General features: G+C 40.8%; 1 protein-coding gene across 4 annotated transcripts in view; it reads right to left on the reverse strand.

Moving 5' to 3' along the window:
• Positions 1-23,643, reverse strand: part of PRDM2 (PR/SET domain 2) — a 133,053-nt gene that overhangs the window by 87,820 nt on the left and 21,590 nt on the right. For all 4 annotated transcript variants that reach the window (XM_061383218.1, XM_061383220.1, XM_061383216.1 and 1 more), the window contains exons 3-4: positions 9,856-9,973; positions 8,165-8,268 (exon numbers count right to left, since the gene is read on the reverse strand). In XM_061383218.1, the coding sequence (XP_061239202.1) occupies positions 8,165-8,268; positions 9,856-9,973 (222 nt within the window). The remainder of the gene's footprint in view (positions 1-8,164; positions 8,269-9,855; positions 9,974-23,643) is intronic.

Below are 23,643 nucleotides of genomic sequence, written 5' to 3' on the forward strand. Positions count from 1 at the left end.
ACCTCTAAGACTTTGCCCAGTGCCTGGCAGAGAGTAGGCTCTCAACAAATAACTATGAGATTAATGAAATGATATTATCATATACAAATGTGTAATTGTCATTTAATGAGCACCTACACGACAAGGATCATGCTAGAAAGTGCTTTGCAGTTACTTTATTTACTCCCCACAAAATGTCAAGGAGAGTATTTTCACTATCCTATAAGAACCCACAGTGAGTTTATTCAGCAGCTGGTTGTTTACTTTAACCTCTCTGCACCACCTGAAAAGAGGCTACAGGTCACATTTGACTCCTTTTCAAACTCACTGTCACACTCACTCTCGGCTCACGCACACACAAGCAGCCACACACACACTCTTCACCCTTGAAAACAAAGAGAAAGTGCAGCCCCAAGTGGTATGTGTGGAAGAGACAGAATCACAACACAAAATTTAAACTTCACACACCAAAATAATTTAAAGTGCTTTAAAATGCTTATGAGATACTTTTGCCAAGTTTGCCAGTATGATAAAATAACAAAAATGGGAATATTTAGTTGGTCTTTAAAGAGTGTCAGTCCATACACGTTACCTACTTTTTAATAACTTAGGGATGAAAAGTCTTGTTTTGATTTATCATAGGAGACAGCAGAGTCCCCACACACTCCCACGCACATACTGACACAGCTACAACACTGCAGAGATGGTGCTGGAAAATCCCACACAGTCCAAGGCAGCTGGAGAGAAGTAACAAGCGTCTACCTACCACCTGGAGGATAACAATAAGACTGTGCCACAATTTCCTGGCTCACAGGTCAATAATGACCCTTGCAAAGAGCAAGGTGTTCCACTTGAGTAAAGTTTTTATGTAGAGCTCATTTTGTTACAAAAAAGACTAAGGAATCTACTAAGTCACACTTAAACTAAAATGCTCAATTTTATAGAAAAGATGAACACTTCAATTTTTTTTAATTTGCGAACTAGTAATTCACAAAGAAATACACATGGCCAAAATCTCAAGGAAAAAAAGTAAATTTACCTAATAATCAAAAATAAGTAATTTTTTAAACTCGCAAAATGGTTAAAAATTGTTTTTTAAGGAGAAAAAAAAAAACCCACAGAATTAGAAAGCAGAAATTCTCCCAAAATGCTGATCAGAGAATAAATTGGTATCTTTTTTTGGATCAAACTAAGCAATACTGACTAAAGAACTTTAAAATGCACATACTTTAATCAGCATATACACTTTTAGGAATTTATTCTCATGAGATATTAGGCAATCACACCAAGATGTAGGTACAAAGATGTCCACAGCAGTGTGGTTTACCATAGACTCATTGTGAAATGGAGAACACCACAGATTAGCTCAGTATGGTAATATTGGAATATAGTGGAATACTAGAGAGAACTTAAAAAATACTGTTGTATGAATGACTGACTGATATGGAAACTTTTACTTTCTGTAATCTTTGTATTTCTTAAGAATTTTCTCAGTAGTAAACACATATTATCTCTATAATTAGGAGAAAAAGATGACCAGAAGATGTAGAAATATAAATAATCAGTAGAAAAGACAGTCATAATACACTGATGATTGAATAAAGCCATTTATAAAAAATATGGCTTAAACATATGAATACATGAAGAGAAAAATGATCTGAAATCTAAATGCATGAATATGTTATTAATGGTTTCCTCGGAAAATGGGATTCTTCATAATTTTCATTTTCCCTCTTCTGCTTATCTGAATTTTCTACCTTCCCTCCACTAATTTAGTGTAATCTCTAAGTAAAAAGGGAAGAGGGTGGGGAGAGCAGGCTAGGAAGGCAGCCACGCTCTGCTGAATGCCAGGCTCACACTCCCATCCTCTTCCCATCACTGTCATCATCATCACACATACATCTTCCTTCTCATGTTCACTGAGTCTCACTTGTAATTGGAACTGGGATGAAAATGTTTTCATGCAATTTCTACCTTAGTTGGAATCCCAACTGGTTTCCAACCAAAGTTAACTTCAGCGACTGATACACAGAACTTATCTCTAAAATGTGACAGAATTACGCTCGATATATGTGCAAGTTACGAGACTGCACATGTACCACCACACCATGAAGTGAGGGTGGGCAAAGACAGGAGAGTGAGACTCCTGTCCTTTCAGGTAAAGACAGTGCCAAGGCAGGTCCAACTCACACCCCAGCTCTAAATCAACAATGTCACATAACAAATCTATTTCCACATCCTTATAAAGACCGAGAAATACTTAGCTGACTTGATCCTAAGGAGAGATACTTCCATATAATCAATAGTTTTTCCTCTGTAAATAGTCTCTGTTTACAAAGTGAAGAAAGTGAAAGTTGAATGTGAAGTTGCACAGTTGTGTCCGACTCTTTGCAACCCTATGGACTGTAGCCTACCAGGCTTCTCCATCCATGGGATTTTCCAGGCAAGAGTACTGGAGTGGGGTGCCATTTCCTTCTCCAGGGGATCTTCCCGACCCAGGGATCGAACCCATGTGTCCTGCATTGCAGGCAGATTCTTTACCACTGAGCCATTTAAAAATTTCATATAACCCTAGAAATCGTACGCAAAATGTTCTGTGTTTATGTACATTTGTATATTTGCTGGGGAGATTTTCGAAGGGGTCCACAACATGCCAAAGACTAAGACTCTCTAGGTAGACTCTGCTAGTGGGAAGATCACCGAACAGGCAACCATGAAACCTGGGCATCCTGACTGACAGTTTCAGAACCCCAGGCAGGCCACCTGCTTTCAGATCTGTCATCTGTGGGAAGATTTAGGGTGTTTCTGGTATTCTTTATTTCACAAACAAAAATCCCCATGGTATTGTCATTCGTCTATATAATACCACAAGTATTATATGCCAAGCTCAGTGCTCCAGAACTGAGGACAGTGCCTGTCACATGGTAAGCTTAACAAAGAGGGGTTAAATAAGTAAATAAACTCTCAATTTTCTCCTTGCACCATTAACACGCTGTCAATCTAGTAACAAGTTCACTTATTCAGAAAAATGGCTTAATTCTCTGTACTTCAACATCCCCACCCTCCTGAAGGTACTAAGAGAAGAATAAGACTGGTACAGCAGTTTCTGTGACAAACAACTCTATGGCTAGCCCACTTTTAAGTAACAGGTTCAAAATCTTTGCCCTTCTATTAATCACACTGCTTCACAGTAAACCTAAGACCCCAGACATCACCACGTTCACTCCCTCTCTCTTACACACATAGACAAGGGCTCAGCAGACTTTCTGCAAAGGGCTAGGAAGTATTTTCGGTTTTACAAGCCATACGGTCTCAGTCACAACTGCTCAACTTGGCCACTACAGGGCAAAAGCAGCCACAGACAATATGTAAACAAATGAACATTGCTGTGCTCCAACAAAACTTTATTAATGAACTGAAGTTTGAATTTCATATACTTTTCATGTGTCAAAAAACACTTGATCTTTGTTTAAACCACTTGAAAACGTAAAAACCATTCTCAGCTCTTAGACTGCAAAAACAGATGGCAGGTTGGATTTCCCCCATGAGCTAGGTCTTTTCTTAGGACATTCTGCATGGTGTAGGAGTTGGAAAGGAGCAGTAAGAGCTGAGTGGTACTTTCTGACAAAAGGGTCTACAGAATCAGCTGGGTGACTTCTCTATTCTCTTTTATAGTTTTGTCCATTTTTAAATTAGAAATACTTTGAAATTAGAAGAACTGAGATAGCAAAAATTATGAAATCTGCTTGCTAGTATCTGATCATAACAGTGCTGAATGATAAAAAGTTTGTTTTCACTTCTGAAAAAAAAACTATTCAATATTTAAAGTCTCATTATACAGAAATAAATTCTCTATCAATTTTAATTGAAATGCAATTCTATTTCTTCTCTCTACTATTTGGACTCAAAATTTGTTGCCTGAATAGTAACATTCAAATCAAAGCAGTGGACTATCAGTTTTCATCAATAAGAAAGAGGGGAAAAAACTATCAAAAAACATCAACAACACTGGTTTTAAAAAGCTAAAAAGGAATATTCACCCCTGGTGGCTATATAAATTAGTGCAATCCCTTTTGAGGTGTTAGGAAAATTTACCGAAACTTAAAATGTACATAACTTTTGACTCAACAATTATACTTCTAGGAATTTATCTTAAGAAGATAACCAGACAAGTGAGCAAATATGTATATACAGTTAGTTTCATACTTGGAAGAATTTGGGTTTCTTTTTTAATATTATGGAAGTAGAGATGACTTACAGTGCTGTGTTCATTTCTGCTGGTACAGCAAATTGATTCAGTTATACACATAAGTATATTCTTTTTCATTATATTGAATATAGTGCCCTCTCCCATACAGTAAGTATACCTTGTTCTCTGATCCTATACTAGCATCTGCGAATCCCAAACTCCCAATCCTTCTCTCCCAAAGAATTATTAATATCATGCAAAGATTAAAACTACTTAAATGTCCACTGGTTTAACAGTGGAAGGATACAATGGAATTCTAGGTAGCTATAAGAAATAATGACGTGGATAAGCATTTGACGAGGGATATACATTTGACATGTACACATCTATAACATATTAAGATACAAAAGCATGTTACAAACTGCATACATATACGGTTTGATCTTAACTGTGTATGAAATGTCTAGATATGGTGTTTGTATAGGTACCTGTGTGAGAGAGACAGAAGAAAAACAAGAGGCAAAGAGGCAGAGTTAACAGAATGCACACCATGGTGTTGACACGTGATTTTTACTTTCTCATTTATAATTTTCTGTTTATATTATTTTGCAATGACCATATATTACTTTTATAATTTAAAAAAGGCTTATTAGAAGGTACAACACCATGAGTGGCCCCTAATGTAAACCATGGACTCTGGGCAATAATGGTGTGTCCGCTGTAACAAATAACCCATTCTGGTGGAAATGAAGCCAGTGAGGGAAGCTGTGTGTACATGTCTCATGGAGGTGGGGGCAGGGGGGAGAAGGAGATACAGCAACTCAACTTTCTGCTCAATTTTCCTGTTAACCTAAAGTAATCTAAAAACTAAAGGCTGTTCTTAAAAATACATATTAAAACAAAAGTTCTATTCATTAGAAACAATCTAAGCCCCACAGAAGTGAATGTGAAAGGCTTCAGAATACTGCACATTGCTCAGTGTGTGTGTGTGTGTGTGTGTGTGTGTGTGTGTATGTGTGTGTGGCGGTGGTGGGGTACATGAAGTCCAGTGTTTGGCCTGCCAGCAGTTCCCCACCAGGAACTGACCACAGAGTACTCTCCTCTTTCCAGAACCTGACGTTCCATGCATTCACCCTGAGGATACTCTCCTGTTTCTCTCCTGTTATTTCTGATATAATAGCATGCTTTCAGTGGAAACTTAGAGGACTGAAGGCTGCATAAGATAGTCAAAGGCTCAAGAAAAGCAATTTAACACTTTCTCATGGAGTTCCAGTGGAGGCAAAAGACCAGGTTGCTAAAAGATAAACTGGTCTTAAGGGGCTTTAATGGAAGAACAAATGCCAAATGAGATTTTAATGATAAGCAGTATCTGTGACATTAAGAGGAGGCATTCTGATGCAAGTCAGAGGATAACACCAAAGTTAGAATAAGTTAATGGGGAAACACTAAATTTTACCTGGATTTTTATTTTCTTTATAAGAAATATGTACATTATAATTTTTGTTTCCTATACTTTGCCAAATACACACTTCCACATGTGTATGTCAAATATATCTACTTCTATTTTAACAGAGCAAAAAGATTTAGAGGTTTCTATATGGACTATAGACCTCAGAGTTGAAACCATGTGAACAACATCCAAAAATTTTTTTTTTAATTGCAGGGAAGAAAATCCAGCCTTGACAAGAACTAAATCTTTAAACCTGACTAACAAGAACTGGCAGTTTTATAAAGAATCCCAACTATGGCAGAACATAAGGAGAAGTATCTTAAATTAACAATGGGATGTTAACAAGTTAACAGGAAAAACTGAATCGCTAATATCTAATACATCATGGCTCCAAATTATACTTTTTAAACAAGCTACTACGAATTCATACTTTAGGAATTTCAAGGCAAATGAAACCTAATTTACAAAAGGCACTATTAGTAACTTATATAAAATGCCCAACAATATCAAATTGTTGAGTAAAGCAGGTACCACAAACTTAGGTTTAATATTAATGACATTTGTTCAACCTTAGATACACACAGAACTAGAGTAGGTGTTCTCTGGTTCCTCACCAGGATGAATGCTAACCTGATAAAGCATGTCTGTTGGTTTCCCTTGTGAAACTTCTAAAATTAAAAATACAGTTTATTTTGGAACATAATTTTGTGGTTAAGACATTTTTAAGCATTTGGCCATTATCTTGAATAATTAAATTTTTTTTTTGGTTGGGCATTTTTTCCACAAATACAGCACTCTTTTAACTTGAAAGTTGTGAAATAACAAAGTAATTACTCCCATGGTAAATCACCATTTCCTAAGTCCCCTTGGGTTAAATATCACTATATTTATTATAAGGGATTCAGAGAAACTCTCAAAATTACTGAGAGAAACTTAGAATTCTCAAGGCAAGAAACACTGTTCACAGCACTGAGAAAAAGAGCAACATACCACAGACGGACAAACACCACAGAACTTCTTGACTAAAACTGTCTCCAGACATTTCCCAGGCGAATTTTATTTTTAGGCTTTTATATGTTTACAAGTGAAACAGATGTGATTTCCACCTAAGACAATCTGACAGGAATGCTTTTCCTCACCACCAAAAAAACTTCTCTGGCTGGGAGTCATGCCACTGAGTTCTACAAGAACCTGAGGAGTTTCATGGAGGCTGCTGATCGGAATTAAATTTAATAGAAATGCTTAATTCATAGGCAACTCTTTAAGAAACAATAATAAGATATTTTATCTTCACAGCTTTCTTCATGAGATTATTTTTAATTCTCCCCATTTTTAAATGGAGGGTTTTAGGGCCCAAAGGTTAAGGGCCCTACCCAGGTCACAAAGGCAGGATTTGAACCCTGGCTCAGTCGGTAAAAGAATCCAGCTGCAATGCAGGAGACGGACTGCAACACAGCCAACCTAGGTTCAATCCAACCAGGTTCGACCCCTGAATGGGGAAGATACCCTGGAGAAGGAAACGGCAACCCATTCCAGTATTCTTGCCTGGGAAATCTCACAGACAGAGGAGCCTGGCAGGTCCATGAAGTCGCAAGAGTCGGACACAATTTAGTGACTACACCACCACCACCAAACCAATGAAACATTTCTAACTGCCTTACTGTCAGGCAGCAGGACACATGGGGGTTGTGGTTCTGCTCTGACAACACTCTCTGCACGTGTGCCCAAGAAGGGAGCCACTCCCTCTGGTCTAGACAGCTTCCCTGCATAAGGAGTGTGTGAACGCTCCCCATCTTCCAGGATCATTGAGAGAATGTGAAACGAACAGAATGAAAGCCTTTCTAAAAAGTCAAACCACTATACAAACATGGCTTCTCAGGTGGCTCAGTAGTAAAGAATCGCCTGCCAATGCCGGAGATGCAGGTTCCATCCCTGGGTCAGGGAAACTCCCTGGAGAAGGAAATGCCAACCCACTCCAGTATTCTTACCTGGGAAATCCCATGGACAGAGAAGCCTGGTGGGCTACAGTCTATGAGGTAGCAAAAAAGTTGGACACTCCTTAGGGACTAGACAACAACAACTATATAAATACACAGTGTGCTAAGAATGTCCAACTCTGAATGTTTCAGCAACACAGAGATTACTTTCTAAATGACAGAAAAGATCCTAACTGTACTTTATTGATATTAGTAGCCACCTTGGTGTGTCTTTTACTGGCGTTCGTCTGCAAGCCTATAAAGTGGTAGACCAAACTCTTAGCTGCAAAGCAAAGCAAAGCAACCTGAACAAGGCAAATAAAACACCAATTTGACATTTATTGTCGAAGACAGCAAAGCACTTTCAAACTACAAATGTAAACAGCAATCTGTATCCAAGGAAACACATTTTCTATTAAAACTATTCTTTATTTTAAAGAACATGTTAAGTTGACTGATTAATTTCAGAAGGTCAAATCCTGAGAAGATAAATCCTTTAAAATAAATCCTTTCAAATCCTTTAAAAATGTATTGAACTCTGATAAGCAAAGGACAAGGATCATTTCTTACCTCCCACATGTATACATTATTCTTAACCTGAGATCTTTTTTTCTTGTCACCAACAAATGGCCCAAACTTTTTGCCTTTTAAAATTGGTTTAGTGGCCCAGACACCTAGAAAATAAAACCAACAGTTTCACAATGCATTGTGGTTAAAGACTAAAGCACTAAAAGCAATTCAGTTTCACAAAATACTGAAAAGACTAGTCCCTCTAAAAGCAAAACAATGTTAACTGAGATCACAGAAAATCAAATTAAATCAAGTATTCAAAGGGGATTTTTATTTTTCTTCTTAACAGTCTTCTGTATTTTCCTAATAGCCTGTAAAGAATCTATATTGTTTTATAAGCAGGAAAGATTATCTTATGGTTTTTTTTTTAATTTTTACATGTAAAATTACCCAGATAGCATAATCACAAACACGTGGAGAAGAGATAATCACAACAATTAAGAGAAAAAATATCAAATGCAGTAAAAATGCAAAGTTCCTCTTTCTCCTTTTCTACAGATTTCAAATTGTCAAAAAAAAAAAGAAAAAGAAAAACCCTTAAACAGTTAGAAACATAGTGCCCTGTAGTAAATATTTTCGAAGTTTGTTTGCTCTCTGCTATGTTTCCTGAAAGCTTAACTCACTCTTCAGAGTTTAAAACAACCAAGATGTATACTGCTTTGTGGTATTCTCAGGGGTATTTCTATAGTCTTCACAGTGACCATAAGGCAAACAAGATGCAGAAGCAGTGGGTGAACAGCAGGAGACGCCCTAGTCAATGGACCCAGTGCCACGGTATCTTCTACTGACAGCACTGCTTTGAACAGTTCCCTTACCTTTTGGGCTCAATTTCCTCATGTACAGATGAAGGCTGTGGTCTCAGCCAGTGGCTCAGCTATGATGAACTAATTCTACCACCTGTAAGTCTGCTATGAATTCCATTTGATATCCCAGCTAATAACTAATTAGTGGAGAGATAAAATCAACCACTTTCATGAACAAATCACTCACTGAATAATTTTCAACGAGAATTAGGAAAAGCATTTATTAAAAGTTTATTCACACACATATATATCAGAATATCAGAAGAACATCTTTAAAAAAAGAAAACAGGACATAAACATGATTTCTTCTAAGACTGTACTCTAACTTTTGTAACTTATTTCCTTAGCCTTCCATCTAAAGATTAGAACACAAAAACAAGACTCAATACAAAAAAGCTTGGCTATATTCAACAAGAAATTCTAGCAAGAAGCATTGGGACACACTCATCATTCACTCAAATACCCACTGAGGCCCATGAAGAGCATCAGTTACTGGAGGCATGAAGATAAATAAGAAATGAAGGCACTCACGATCAATGCAAGTGATGGATATGAAAACAAATACAAAATAATGAAATAAATATAATACCATCATCACACTCAAATCACAGTGAAATCAGAGGCAGAAGCAATACATTCTGTGGGAAGAAGAGCCCTGGGGAGACACAGAGGAAGGGGCTGCTCAGGTTGAGTCACGAAGGAGGGTGGGTGCATGTGAAGGTGTTCCTGTCCACCCTGCATTCTTAACTGGAAAACAAACTCTTCAAAACAAGCCAAGAGTATAGATGTGTTGCTTTTGGAGTGAGCTCCCCACCTGAGAAGCCCCCAGAGGAAGCCTGGCCACAGCCCACTCTCCCTGCCCTCTCCTCCCCTGAACCTAGCACTCACCAATCCGAGTTTTGTCAACAGCAGATGGGAAAAGCCTCACTTCCTCCGGAAGTCCTCGAAGCACATGTTCAGGTACCTCGGCCAGGGTCTCCGTGGCTACCACAGGCTCAGCTGCGTTCTGCAAGTTAAGAAACAGAAGAATAATAGCAAAAAGAAGAAAACCCAGTTCTGTTTTGACTTTTTTTTTCTGGTCCAATAAACAAATATGCAAAAATGTAAGGGAAACCTAAAGCTGGCAAGCCGGACTAAAACGGTGATGCCAAGCATTCCAGGAGGTGCTGTTTTGCTTGTTTGTAAGTCTCCAAAGGAAACCACTGTAACCTTCAAGCATGTCTGTGTTCGTTTGCTCCAGCCACCTGTGACCATTTTAAAACTATGTAAACCTTGGCACCATACTGTTTTAATCTCCCACAGAATCTGGTAGCAAATTACATCTTAAGCTTACTTTTAAATCAAAGACTACCATCAGCATCTTAGGATGTTAAAAAAAAAATTAACACTCTCTATTTAAGTGAACACTTTTGGCACATGCTGTAAAGGCCATGCCAGCCAACTGGACCCCCATCCCATCCATGCTTTCATTCCTCCAGCAACAAAAGCTTGACAATTTCCAGCAAGAACACTACAATTTATTTTGGGCCCTCCACAGAAGTGTGACCTTTCCAGGAAACAGTACTGTATCACCGTACACCAAATAACTAAACAGCAACATCTCCACAAAATTACAGTCTCAGAGAAATAGAGAATTTAGAAATTACTAAGTATATGCAAAAATTCATTGTAAATACTAAATAAATTTCTATTAGATTTGTATCTAAAGGAATAGAAAAAAAATAGAAATCTAAGGGAATAGAAAGGGGAGAACCGAGTCAACTCATTGATCATGACTGTTATTCTAAAACTAACTTTCAAATCAAAGGAAGATCAGGTGGCTATTAACTGGCACCACATAAACCCTAAAGAACTGATGTGCAGATCACGACCCTGCTAAGAATGATAGGTTTTGTAGTCTGAATGTTCTTTATTTCACTTTGCAGAGGGAAATATTTCTGAAGGACTTTCAAAGGAACCAACATAGGCAAACAGCAAAGTGGAAGTTTCAGTCACTCAGTCATGTACGACTCCTTGCAACTCCAGGGACTGTTGCCTGCCAGGCTCCTCTGTCCATGGGATTCTCCAGGCAAGAATACTGGAGTGGGTTGCCATTCCCTTCTCCAGAGGATCTTCCCAATCCAGGGACCAAACCCAGGTCTCCTGTATCACAGTCAGGTTCTTTCCTGTCTCTCTGTGCCACCAGGGATGCAGCAAACTCCAAGATAAAGTGATTAATTTTCCCACAGTGAAGATCTTGTAGTTTTAAGAATGCTTTGTGCCAAGAAGAGAGTATCATTCGAATTTCTGTACTCCTAGCATTTCAACTTAAAAAAAAAAAAAAAAAATATATATATATATATATATATATATGTCAACAGGCTGCTTGGAAAGAAATAGATCCCACAACAACAAGCAAGTCATTGTGAAGGTCTACTCTGCTATTTTGAGTTGGAATGTGCAAAAGTGGGCACATAAGGCCTGGGGATCATTCCCTGGACAGGGCAGATGTGACGGTGCATGCTCTCCAGAATCACACACACTTCCATCCTGCCTGATTAAGCCTTGGTCCTGACAGTATCACCAAGCACAAGTTCAACACCTTCCTAAACATGGGAATATCAAAACTGCCCCAGAAAATGATCTTATGGTATTTTTTAGTAGATAAAGTGTGAATAAATTTAGCACACAAATTTCTCACTTCTAAATACAATGCTCTCATTTTTAAAAAATTTTAATCTATAAACCAGAATTTCGGAAATGTGACTGAATTTTCAAAAGAGGGAAAAGGTATTACATTGGTAACTGATATCCAGGCTACATAATAATTATGTTTAACTTGGATAAATTAAACAATATTAACAAGTCATAGCCACAGTCATTAGCACATAGCCAGTTAGTACATAAGTGGGAATTTCCTTCCCCTTTTTCGGAGTGAACCCTAGAAAAGATTTTAAAGGATGTGACACCATCTAACCTTCCCAGGAACTTTGAAAAGACAGTGTGTCAGCTAACTCAAACTGATACTGCCAGGCACTATTACGGTAACTACTAAAGGCTCAATGTGCACTGGAACTTCCTTGGGCCTCAGGCACTGTGCTAACCATCTTGTGTACAAGACCGAGTTTACTCCAGACAGCCCAACAGGAAGGCCCTGTTAGTGCCTCCTCCCAGCTCCTTGCCCCACTACCACACACACACACAAGAGGAAATTGAGGCTTAGGAAGTGGTCCAAGCTGCCCAAGGATAGGAATTTAGTCTCTGTCTATCCCCAGAGCCCAAGCCTATAACCACTGTGGTGTTTACAGTTAAAATTCTGCTAGATCGGCTTTGAGGTGCTAATGTAAAACATGGTGACTCTGGTTGATAGCACTGTAGTACAGAACTGAAATTGCTAAGAGAGTAGAACTTAAATGCTTCCTCCTCCCAAAAGGAAAGAAAAAGAGAAATATGCAAGCTGATGGGTGTGTTAATTAACTGGACAGTAGGAATCCTTTCACAATGTGTAGGTATACTGAACCACCACAATGTACACACAGTTTAAATATCTTACAATTTTGTCAATTATACCTCAGTAAAGCAAAGAGTTCAAAAGGAGAAGATTCTGCTGAAATACAATCTGACAACTTCTGCCCTAAAATCTCCAAATTTCCATAGAAATGTCAACAGGAGATGGTAACCTAAGGGAGGAATGGTCATCCCCACAGCAAATTTGTAACTTGAGTCTAAGTTGGAGGCCATCTATATTAAAATTTCTGAGACACCTGGGAATATAAAGGACGTCAGCAGAAGAACCACAGGAAAAAAAAACAAGAAAAATTCCCATATACATACTTACTTGCCTTCAGCAAATCCATGATTTTTAATTTGGGCTCCTTTAGTTAGAAGAGGAAAGCTTTTTTCCTGTTTTAGTATCCTTCACACTACAACAGGGCTCAACGAGAACCCGAGGACCTCCTTCCAGACACTGGCCAGCTCCAGGGCCTTCCTCTCACCTCTCCGGCTGTCAGAACCTCCACTGTGGTGCTTACTGCTGCAAACTGCAGGGAACATTTTCTACGAAGTTGGAAGTAGGAGGAGGTAGGATGGCTTGCCTAAACAGAACCATCCTCTCTCCTTCCTTATTTTTCCTTCATAGCTCTTATCACAATTTTAAATAATTGCTTGTATAATTATGTTTACTGTACCTCCCCCATCAGACTGCAGGGAAGACAGATGGCATCCACCTTACTCCATGCTCCATTCCCAATACTCAGCAGCAGACCTGAAACACTTGTCACTTACATACTTGAATGAATAAGTGATTCTTGCAAGCTAACTTGAACTTTTTAGAAAAAAGAAGGCTAGGAAAGCACAGCTGAGTCATCTATCTGAAAGCATTTTCTCTATGCATGCCTGAATTTGAGATAGGTATTTCTGGGTCAACATAAGGATTCTTTTTTAGAAAACGTGGCATGCTCTCAATTTCAAGCAATCATTTGACAAGTAAACTTTTGGAATAAAAGCATATTTTAAAGAAAATTTCACTTCCCAACATTTCCATAATTGGGAAACTGGGGTTATATATATATATATATAAATATATATAAAATATATTACATGTAACACTATACTCAAAACAGGGTAACCTTGGTTCGTACACTAAAGAATAACAGGCCTGGGACTATGTCTCAGGTTGATTTTGTCTAAAAGACACTGGAGCGTCTCGATTTATTACAAGATTTCTGAGTCCGTTCTGTGGGCCAAATAATGTTTTAAGCATCACACATACCTCAATACTGTGTCACTCTAGTGAAGAAGCTGGACAAAATTAAACAAAGATATACAGTGCTTGGTAGCTACTGATGCTCTGAAGAGAAATCAAGAATGAGAAGATGACACAGTGAAGGGAGAAAGGAAAGGGGGTATTTCAGACAGAGTGCTCATGGGAGACCTCTCGAGAAGCAAGAAGGAAATTGGGTGACAGCATGCAGGAAAAACAGGCCAGGAGAGGACCTTTCTGAGACAGGAATAAGTGTGGTGAGTTCAGGGATCAGACAGGCAGAGACTGACGAGTCCAGAGCTGGGCAGGGGACAGTGGAACGGCCATAGCTGTGGCGGGGGAGGGACGCAGGGTAATGCCACTGGAGAGGCATGAATCACACAGAATGAGAGGGGCAGAGGCCAGGTTGCACACTCCTCCTTCCAGAGGGGCCAACAGCCTCCCAGGACCCCATCTCTGCTGTCCCAGAATCAAGTTCAATTCAGTTCAGTCACTCAGTCATGTCCAACTCTTTGTGACCCCATGGACTGCAATACACCAGGCCTTCCTGTCCATCACCAACTCTCAGAGTTTACTCAAACTCATATCCATTGAGTCAATGATGCCATCCAACCATCTCATCCTCTGTCATCCCCTTCTCCTCCCACCTTCAATCTTTCCCAGCATCAGGGTCTTTTCAAATGAGTCAGTTTTTTGCATCAGGTGGCCAAAGTATTGGAGTTTCAGCTTCAGCATCAGTCCTTTCAATGAATATTCAGTACTGATTTCCTTTAGGATGGACTAGTTGGATCTCCTTGCAGTCCAAGGGACTCTCAGGAGTCTTCTCCAACAGCACAGTTCAAAAGCATCAGTTCTTCAGCGCTCAGCTTTCTTTATAGTCCAACTCACATCCATACACCACTACTGGAAAAATCATAGCTGTGACTAGATAGACCTTTGTTGGCAAAGTAATGTCTCTGCTTTTTAATATGCTGTCTAGGTTGGTCATAGCTTTTCTTCCAAGGAACAAGCATCTTTTAATTTCATGGCTGCAGTCACCATCTGCAGTGATTCTGGAGCCCAGAAAAATAAAGTCAGCCACTGTTTCCCCATCTATTTGCCATGAAGTGATGGGACCAGATGCCATGATCTTAGTTTTCTGAAGGTTGAGTTTTAAGCCAACTTTTTCATTCTCCTCTTTCACTTTCATCAAGAGGCTCTTTAGTTCTTCGCTTTCTGCCATAAGGGTGCTGTCATCTGCATATCTGAGGTTATTGATATTTCCCCCGGAAATGCTGATTCCAGTTTGTGGTTTATCCAGTCCAGCATTTCTCATGATGTGCTCTGCACAGAAGTTAAATGAGCAGGATGACAATATATAGCCTTGCTGTACTCCTTTCCTGATTTGGAACCAGTCTGTTGTTTCATGACCGGTTCTAACTGTTGCTTCTTCACCTGCATACAGATTTCTCAGGAGGTAGGTAAGACGGTCTGGTATTCCCATCTCTCGAAGAATTTTCCAGTTTGCTGTGATCCACACAGTCAAAGTCTTTGGCATAGTCAATAAAGCAGAAGTAGATGTTTTTCTGGAACTCTCTCGCTTTTTTGATGATCCAATGGATGTTGGCAATTTGATCTCTGGTTCCTCTGCCTTTTCTAAAACCAGCTTGAACATCTGGAAGTTCACAGTTCACATACTGCTGAAGCCTGGCTTGGAAGATCTTGAGCATCACCTTACTAGCGTGTGAGATGAGTGCAACTGTGTGGTAGTTTGAGCATTCTTTGGCACCGCCTTTCTTTGGGATTGGAATGAAAACTGACCTTTTCCAGTCCTGTGGCCACTGCTGAGTTTTCCAATGTTCTGGTATACTGAGTGCAGCACTTTCACAGCATCGTCTTTTAGGATTTGAAATAGCCCAGAATCAAGGCCCAGGCCCATTTCAAAGGTTTCTGACACTGATCACTGTGACAAATACAGTGGAAACTATGAGGATTCTCTACTTACCTGTTATGTAACAGAAAGCGTAAGAACCCTTGAATTCCCTACTTAGTGAAACAAGTTATCAGTGAACTGATCTGGAATGGTAGTATCAGATTTACCATAGTAAGATTAAGTTAGTAAGCTACGTCGTTATTAATTATAAACTGATCTCCTTAATTCTATGTCATAAATTCCTATCTCAAAGTCAAAGAAAGTCAGTATCCCCTCTCTGCCCCAATCAATTGCCACAAGCCTCCTGCCCATCATTCGGTCACTAATAAACACTTCCCGAGTGCTGGCACATGCTGGCAGTGAAGACACAACGGTTAACACAGCTGACCCAGGCCTCCTCCTCAAGACTACCAGCAGAGGAACTGCTCCTGCTCTGCTTTCTAACACAGAAAACCTCACAGGTATTTGGAGTCTCCAGTTTTGACCTTGCTGTAGAGCCTCTCAAAGGTCCTCTATGTTTTCCTGTAATACTCTTCCTCTGACCAAGGGTGACCTTCCAGGCTGGATGGTGGCAGCCCAGGGACCAGGACTTTCGCTCCTTCCTCTGGGCCAAGCTGTGCACTACCAAACACTTTCCACACATGGCCTCAGAGAGTCCTCACCATATTCACAGCAAACACTGACAGTACCTAGGGTACTAACCAGGCACAATCCCAAGCTCTTTCTGCAGCACCTCATGTAATCTTTACACTACCAGCCAGCTGTGGGTCCTGCTATAACCACATTTTACAGATCAAACTGAAACCTGACTGTGCTCACAGCGAGTAAGTGGCAAAGCTAGGATTCAAACCTCAACAGTCAGCTTCAGGGGCAAGACTCTCAAACACCATGCCTCAGAGGAGCCCAGTCAAGTAATTTTCCCAAATCACAGAGTCATGGAGCCAAAGTAAACCCATACAGGTGTTCACATTTTCACTACTAAACCATCACTGCAACCCGGAGATGCCTGGAAAGTCCCTTTTGGGCATCCATACGGTCAGGGCCATTTTTATAATCATACTAAGATGTCACCTGCCTTTCTGACTCTCAGGTGTGTACAGGGGAATTTTCTGGAGCCTTTGACATATGATGATGTCATCATTCCACTGGCTAATGGAATGTGCAATTGTTTAACCTTGTGTTTTCAATATTCTGAGTCACGAATAAGGCCTACAGTCTGACTAATATCACCGGGCCATGTTGATTCCATGGTGCTGATACTGCACTAGAGTAAAAACATTACCATCAGGGGAAGCTGAGTGCAAAGGACCACACAAGGCTCTACTATTAATACTTTTACAATTTCCTGTGAATCTATTTCTCCCTAAAACCTGTTTCAATTTCACAGGAAATATCTAAATACATAATCGACATAAACAAAAATCTTGAGGATGGCTGGACTAAGGAAGACCACCCCTGACCTTCTGGTACCTCCTAGCTCAGGACCAAGAGGCAGAGGACTGGAGTGTGTGGTGACAAGAGAATCAGGGAGGAGGCCGCAGCCACACAGTCAGGCCCCCTCACCCCCCGCAGCTTCCTAAGTACGATGGGAGGGGCTGTTCCCCTACAGGCACAAGGGTTTGGCTTTTTTGAAGGGTTTCATGGCTAATCACTAAAGAAGAACAAGTAAAAGAGACTAGAACAAACTGAGGTATATTAAAAGCAACAGCTTGTTGTCCCATTTGGGCTCCTGTAAGAATGGACAAGGAAAACAGAGTTCTTACCCTTTGCTTTTAAGCCCCAGATGGTGGGACTGCTACGATCTCAGCAATGTTTGGGGATTCCCAAACAAGTGTGTGTGTGTGTGTGTGTGTGTATGTGTGTGTGTATGTGTATGTGATGGTGGAGCTGCTGCAATCTCAGAAAAGGCCTGGGGATTCCCAAGGGAGTGTGTGTGTGTGTGAGTGTGTGTGTGTGTGTACACTCTACGCCCCTCCCTACCCAGAGGAAGCCTGTTCCCCACAGTCCTACCCAGCAGGGTCCCTATCAGGCCTGCTTCCCACTCTTGCCTTTCATTGCACACTATACTCTGACACACTTACAGTCTGGCCTGGTTTATGGTCTCTCTAGCAAACAGGTCCCAAACACACAGCGCAGGTCTGTTTCACTTGCCTCACACCCAGAGCCCAGCAAAGATGCCTAGCTCAGAACAGTGGTCACTGCGAGCAGTCAAACAAACAAGTGTCTGACAGTCAAGTGCCAGGAGGTACCGGAGCCATGATGGCTTTAAGAGGAGACGCACTCAGCTGGTAACAGAGTCCAAGGAAGTGGATGAGACTAGGGAGCAGAGAGCAAGACAATGGTGAGGACCAGCCCTCAGGACACCACTGTTTGAGGGTCAAAGGAGCAGAGGAGACCTAGACGAAGACATCCCAAAGGCAGGCGTGGTGTCAGAAAGGCCAGGAAAAGGCTCAGGGAACGGAGGGAGGTCAAGAGTCAAAGACTGCTGGTGAGCCTTTAAAATCTGCTGTATCTGATCCCTCCCTCCAATGCCCACTGCCCATCCGTTAAACCTGAAATAGCGCAGCAATTCCCACTTTTCCAACAGATTTCCAATTGGTGCCCCTCGTGCCGGCACCAGCTACCCTAGGAACTGAAGAAAGCAACAAGGAGGAGGCAGGGTCCTGCCCACCGGCTAATGCAGGAGACTGGTGGGGAGTTCCCACTGGGACCAGTGAACTCTGATAATCATCTCATTGTGATAATCAGAGATAAGAAGGGAACTCTGTTTTAGTTAGGGTAGCTGGGGGTGAGGCAGGCACATCTCAGAGAAAATGATACAGAGACTTGGTCTTGAAAGATGAGAATGAGCCATGTGGGAGGACTAAGCATTCCAGAGAAACATCCTGAGGAGACAAAGGCTTTGGCAAGTTTACGAACCAAAAGAGGTCAGGTCAGAGTGAGCCAGGAGAAAGCAGAGGCGGCCGCCACCAGATGCTGCAGAACCTTGGGTTCAGAGACCAGCCTTTGGAGAGCACGGGGTGCTGCAGGGTTCAGAGCAGGGGAGTGACAAGATGTGATAAAGCCTCAGTGCTTCACATTTACTACTTGCTTACTCCTGCCCACATGGGACGGGAACCACTACTATCCCTATTTAACAGGTGAGAACAAACACCGGGAAGGCAGTGACTTGCCCAAGTTCAGACAGCTGGAGAGGCAAAGCCAGGACTGAAGGAGAAATATGAGTCACAGGACAGCAAAGGTGAGGCAGAGCTGAACCACCCTGTAACCTTCTCTAATGAAGTATTAACATCTGAACAAGAAGATAAGCCTTCTGTCATAGTTTCCTCCACAGTTATGTAAGGAAATGCTGTTCGAGTGGCTAATTTCTTTTTCAAATTCCAGAAATAACCTAACATTTTCTAACCAAAAAACAATGTCCTGGATTTTATAAAAATTGCTATTTACCTAGTAGAATACATGATTCAAAGTGAGATTTAAGTGCTGTCATCATTCAATGCATTAGTTGCCTGAACTACACGTTCTCTAATTGAGGTTCAAGTTATAACGGATTGGAATCACTTTACTTGGAAGGCTTTTTTTAACGGATTGGAATCACTTTACTTGGAAGGCTTTTTTAAGTCTTTAACATCAAACTGGTATTTAGAGTTACCTACAAAAATTAAAATTCTAAATTAATGATATGCTACAACGCAAAAGTGGTTTTGATATTTTACACCATACATATTTTTAGGATTACAAAAAAAGCAGGAGAGACATCGAAAATGAAAGATAGCAGCCATCCCACAGTTTCACCAAATCTTTAGAAATATTACAAACAGATTTATCTAGATGGTTAGATGGTCTCCCATAAAAGATTTCCTGTAAAAGGAATAAATAAACCATTAACATGCAGAACAAATGGATCAATCTAAAAAACATATGCTGACCAAAGAGAGATAAACACGAAGGAACATACACTATATGATTTCATTTACCTGAAAGTCTTGAACAGAAGAAGACCAAACCATAGGGACAGAAAGCAAGATAGTGGTCACCTGGGGTGGAGGCCGAGGGGTGCAGAGCAGCAAGAAGGAACTTTTGGGGGTGATGGAAACGCCCTATATATTGAGAGTGGTGGATAGTGACATGAGTGTGAACATTTGTCAACACTCTTTTGAATGAGTATATTTTACTATACATAAATTACACCTTAAAGTTGATTTTAAAGTAAAATAACTAAGTGAATCCTACACTCTCTCTTTAAATCATGCTAAAATGAAATTTGCTCCTTGGAAGGAAAGCTATGACAAACTTAGCCTATGAAAATGCAAAGACAGCACCTTGCCAATAAAGGTCCATATAGTCAAAATTTTGTTTTTTTCAGTAGTCATGAATGGATGTAATAGTTAGACCATAAAGAAGGCTGAGCGCCAAAGAACTGATGCTTTCAAACTGTGGTGCTGGAGAAGACTCTTGAGAGTCCCTTGGACAGCAAGGAGATCAAACCAGTCCATCCTAACGGAAATCAACCCTAAATATTCATTGAAAGGACTACTGATGAAGCTGAAGCTTCAATACTTTGGACACCTGATGAGAAGAGCCAACTCACTGGAAAAGACCCTGATGCTGGGAAAGATTGAAGGCAAAAGGAGACGGCAGAGGATGAGATGGTTTGATAGCACCACCAACTTAATGGACATGAATTGAGCAAATTCCAGGAGACAGAGGAGGACAGAGGAGCCTGATGTGCTGCAGTCCATGGGATCACAGAGTTAGATGTGACTTAGTGACTAAACAACAACAAAAAAGAAAATAAAGAAAAAAATGTCAATGCCATAGAAAAAATTTTTCAAGGTTTTTCTTTAACCCAAGTCAAGCATTATTTTGCTCAAAAACCTCCAAAAATGTCCCATCTCCCTAAGTAAAGTCCACTCTGGTCCTCACAATGACCACAGGTCTGATCCAATACCACATGTGGCCTGGAATCAGTCTGCTCCACCTTCTCTCCACAGTCTCAGATAAACAGTCACTGGGTTTAGTACATAGCAGAGCAGTGGCACTGGCTGCTATTACATAAGACTGCATGTGACGTCTCATACTAATGTCTTTATTTTTAAAAGTATAAGAAGAAACAAGCTTTACTGACATTTCACTTAAATTTCTATCAGTAACTCCTTTTATACACTTCACCCAGAGATTGATTGCAAGTCACTGTATCAGTTTTAACCTATTTAATTAAAGCATCTTGTTTCTTACATATCGATTTGACCAAAACCAGCACTGGGGTGGAGGTTGGGGCGGGGGGCGGGGGGGCGGGTGCGGGGCAACAGCAGTAGGTGACAGGAGAGTTCAGATTCAATATCCCTTAATATTAAGTACACAACATAGTATATTCACAATACTATGAAACCTTGAAAAATATTCACATATTCCTGCACAACAGACTAATACTAATCACCACAGCAATTGTCACCAGCAAAAACATCTGAATCAGAGAGTATTAAAACACTCAAATTCCATGAACAATTCTTCTTTGTTTAGACTTGCAAACAATATTCTTGGTTACTGTTCTAGATGCTGGGGGAAAAAAATAAAACGAGCTTCAGTCTCCTGAAATAGCATTAAATTGTACTTGGTTAAGGAATGAGTGAAACTGCAGAAAGGATAAGCAGATAAGACAAAGAACAAGAAAATCACATACACTATCTTTGCAAGAGAACAGCAGTCAAACAATTCCAAAAACACATTAAAAGTGCCCTCTTTCAGAAGGCTGACAGGTCCATTAGGCTGTCCAGCTGAAGAAACCGTCCTCAAGTATGGTATTAATAGTGAACAAACGGAGAAGGCAATAGCAACCCACTCCAGTACTCTTGCCTGGAAAATCCCATGGACGGAGGGGCCTGGTAGGCTGCAGTCCACGGGGTCGCTAGGAGTCGGACATGACTGAGCGACTTCACTTTCACTTTTCACTTTCATGCATTGGAGAAGGAAATGGCAACCCACTCCAGTGTTCTTGCCTGGAGAATCCCAGGGATGGAGAGCCTGGTGGGCTGCCATCTATGGGGTCGCACAGAGTCGGACACGACTGAAGCGACTTAGCAGCAGCAGCAGCAGTGAACAAACATATTAGCACACTCTTGCCCGCTAACAGTCTCATCTCCCCAGGGCAGGAAAAGTGACATTCTAAAAAACTGGAAATCAGAGTATGTCTCTGTCCGGTGGCTTCCCATTGCATTTATTTTTTAATGTATTTACTTCTGCTGGCACTGGGTCTTTGTTGCTGCATGCGGGCTTCTCACTGTCGTTAACTTCTCTTATTGCGGAGCAGGGGCTCTAGGTGTATGGGCTCAGTAGCTATGGTTCCTGGACTCTAGAGCACAGGTTCAGTAGTTGTGGGCACATGGGCTTAGTTGCTCTGATGCATGTGGCTTCCTGAACCAGGGATCGAACCCATGTCTCCTGCACTGGCAGGCAGATTCCCATCTACTGTGCCACCAGAGAAGGCCCCCTCATTGCATTCAGAATAAAAGATAACTTCTCATGGCTCTTAAAAGTGAAGTGAAAGTGTTAGTCACTCAGTTATCTTTGACTCTTTGTGACCCCATGGCCTGGAGCCCACTGGATTTCTCTGTCCATGGAATTCTCCAGGCAAGAATACTGGAGTGGTTTACCATGCCCTTCTCCAGGGGATCTTCCTGTCTCAGGGATTGAACCCAGGTCTCTTGCATTGCAGGCAGACTCTTTACCATTTGAAAATACCCGGGAAGCCCTACAGAACTGGCCCTCACCTCTCACATCAACTTCATCCTATCCAAAGTCCCTAAGGCTCACCAAGCACCAGCCCCGGCTGCTCTCTGTTCCTTGAACTAGCAAGCTCATTCTCACCTTCCGTCTATGCACTCACTATTTGTTCACACTGCCAATAACTTTCTTTCCCCAGAGCTACACACGTCTGGTTCCTGGTTATTACTTGAGTCTCTGTTCTATTATTAATCAGTTCTTCAGAACAGCCTTCCCTGACCATGTAATCCAGAGAACCTTCCCCCATTGTCACGCACCATTCTTTATATTCTATATAAACACTACCTTATTTCACTGTCTTCACAGCACTTTTCACTATCTGAAATTATCTTGTTTGTCATCCTGCTTTTTAACTGTCTTCCTCTAAGAGAAGATAAGTTACAAAGCATAGCCCTTGCCTGTCTAGTTCCCTGCAGGCAGAATTCACAACACATGGGATGCAGTCTATGCAGGACAAAAGAGGGGATGAGAGAACATTCAGAATAGCTAAAGTAATACACTCTGGATCTTTCCATTATTCTGACAGCCTATCACAATTCTAAGAGTTGGATCTGCAGCATCAGTGACTAAAAGCTTATTTCAGTATGTAAAATTTTAGAACAAGTTTGGAAGGCTGAATTGCTTTGCTACTCATTACTGACAATACCGTGAATGACTGATCAATATATTAAGTTGCTGCCGGTGGCTCAACAGTACAGAATCCACCTGAAATGCAGGAGACGTGGCAGAAGCCGCAGGTTAGGTCCCTGGGTCGGGAAGATCCCTTGGAGAAGGAAATGGTAACCCACTCCAGTATTCTTGCCTCAAAAATCCCACGGACAGAAAAGACTGGCATGCTACAGTTCATGGGGTCGCAAAGAGTTGGACACGACAGCAACTAAAACAATAGCAAATCATAAATCTATTATACTGACAGAAAGTTTCATATATTCATAACAATGAGTTATATAATGGTTCTTAAAAAAAACTGTGTGACTCAATAAGTTAGTCATCAAGACACCTGTATTAAACCATTAGGGCTTAAACCCACACAACGTTATACATCAATAATATCTCGATAAAGCAGGGGAAATCACTGGGGCTCTACCTAAAGAGTATAGTCCTCTTCTCCTCCTAAACATGTGACGGGTTTGCACTGCTTTCCCCTCTTGAGTTTTAAATTAGATGTAGCCATAGGAGTAACTTTGGCCAATTAAGTAAAAGACATGTGTACTGACACAAAGCCTCGGTCATCCTTGGT

The sequence above is a fragment of the Bos javanicus genome, chromosome 16 (genome assembly GCF_032452875.1).
Source record: "Bos javanicus breed banteng chromosome 16, ARS-OSU_banteng_1.0, whole genome shotgun sequence".
Lineage (NCBI taxonomy): Eukaryota > Metazoa > Chordata > Mammalia > Artiodactyla > Bovidae > Bos > Bos javanicus.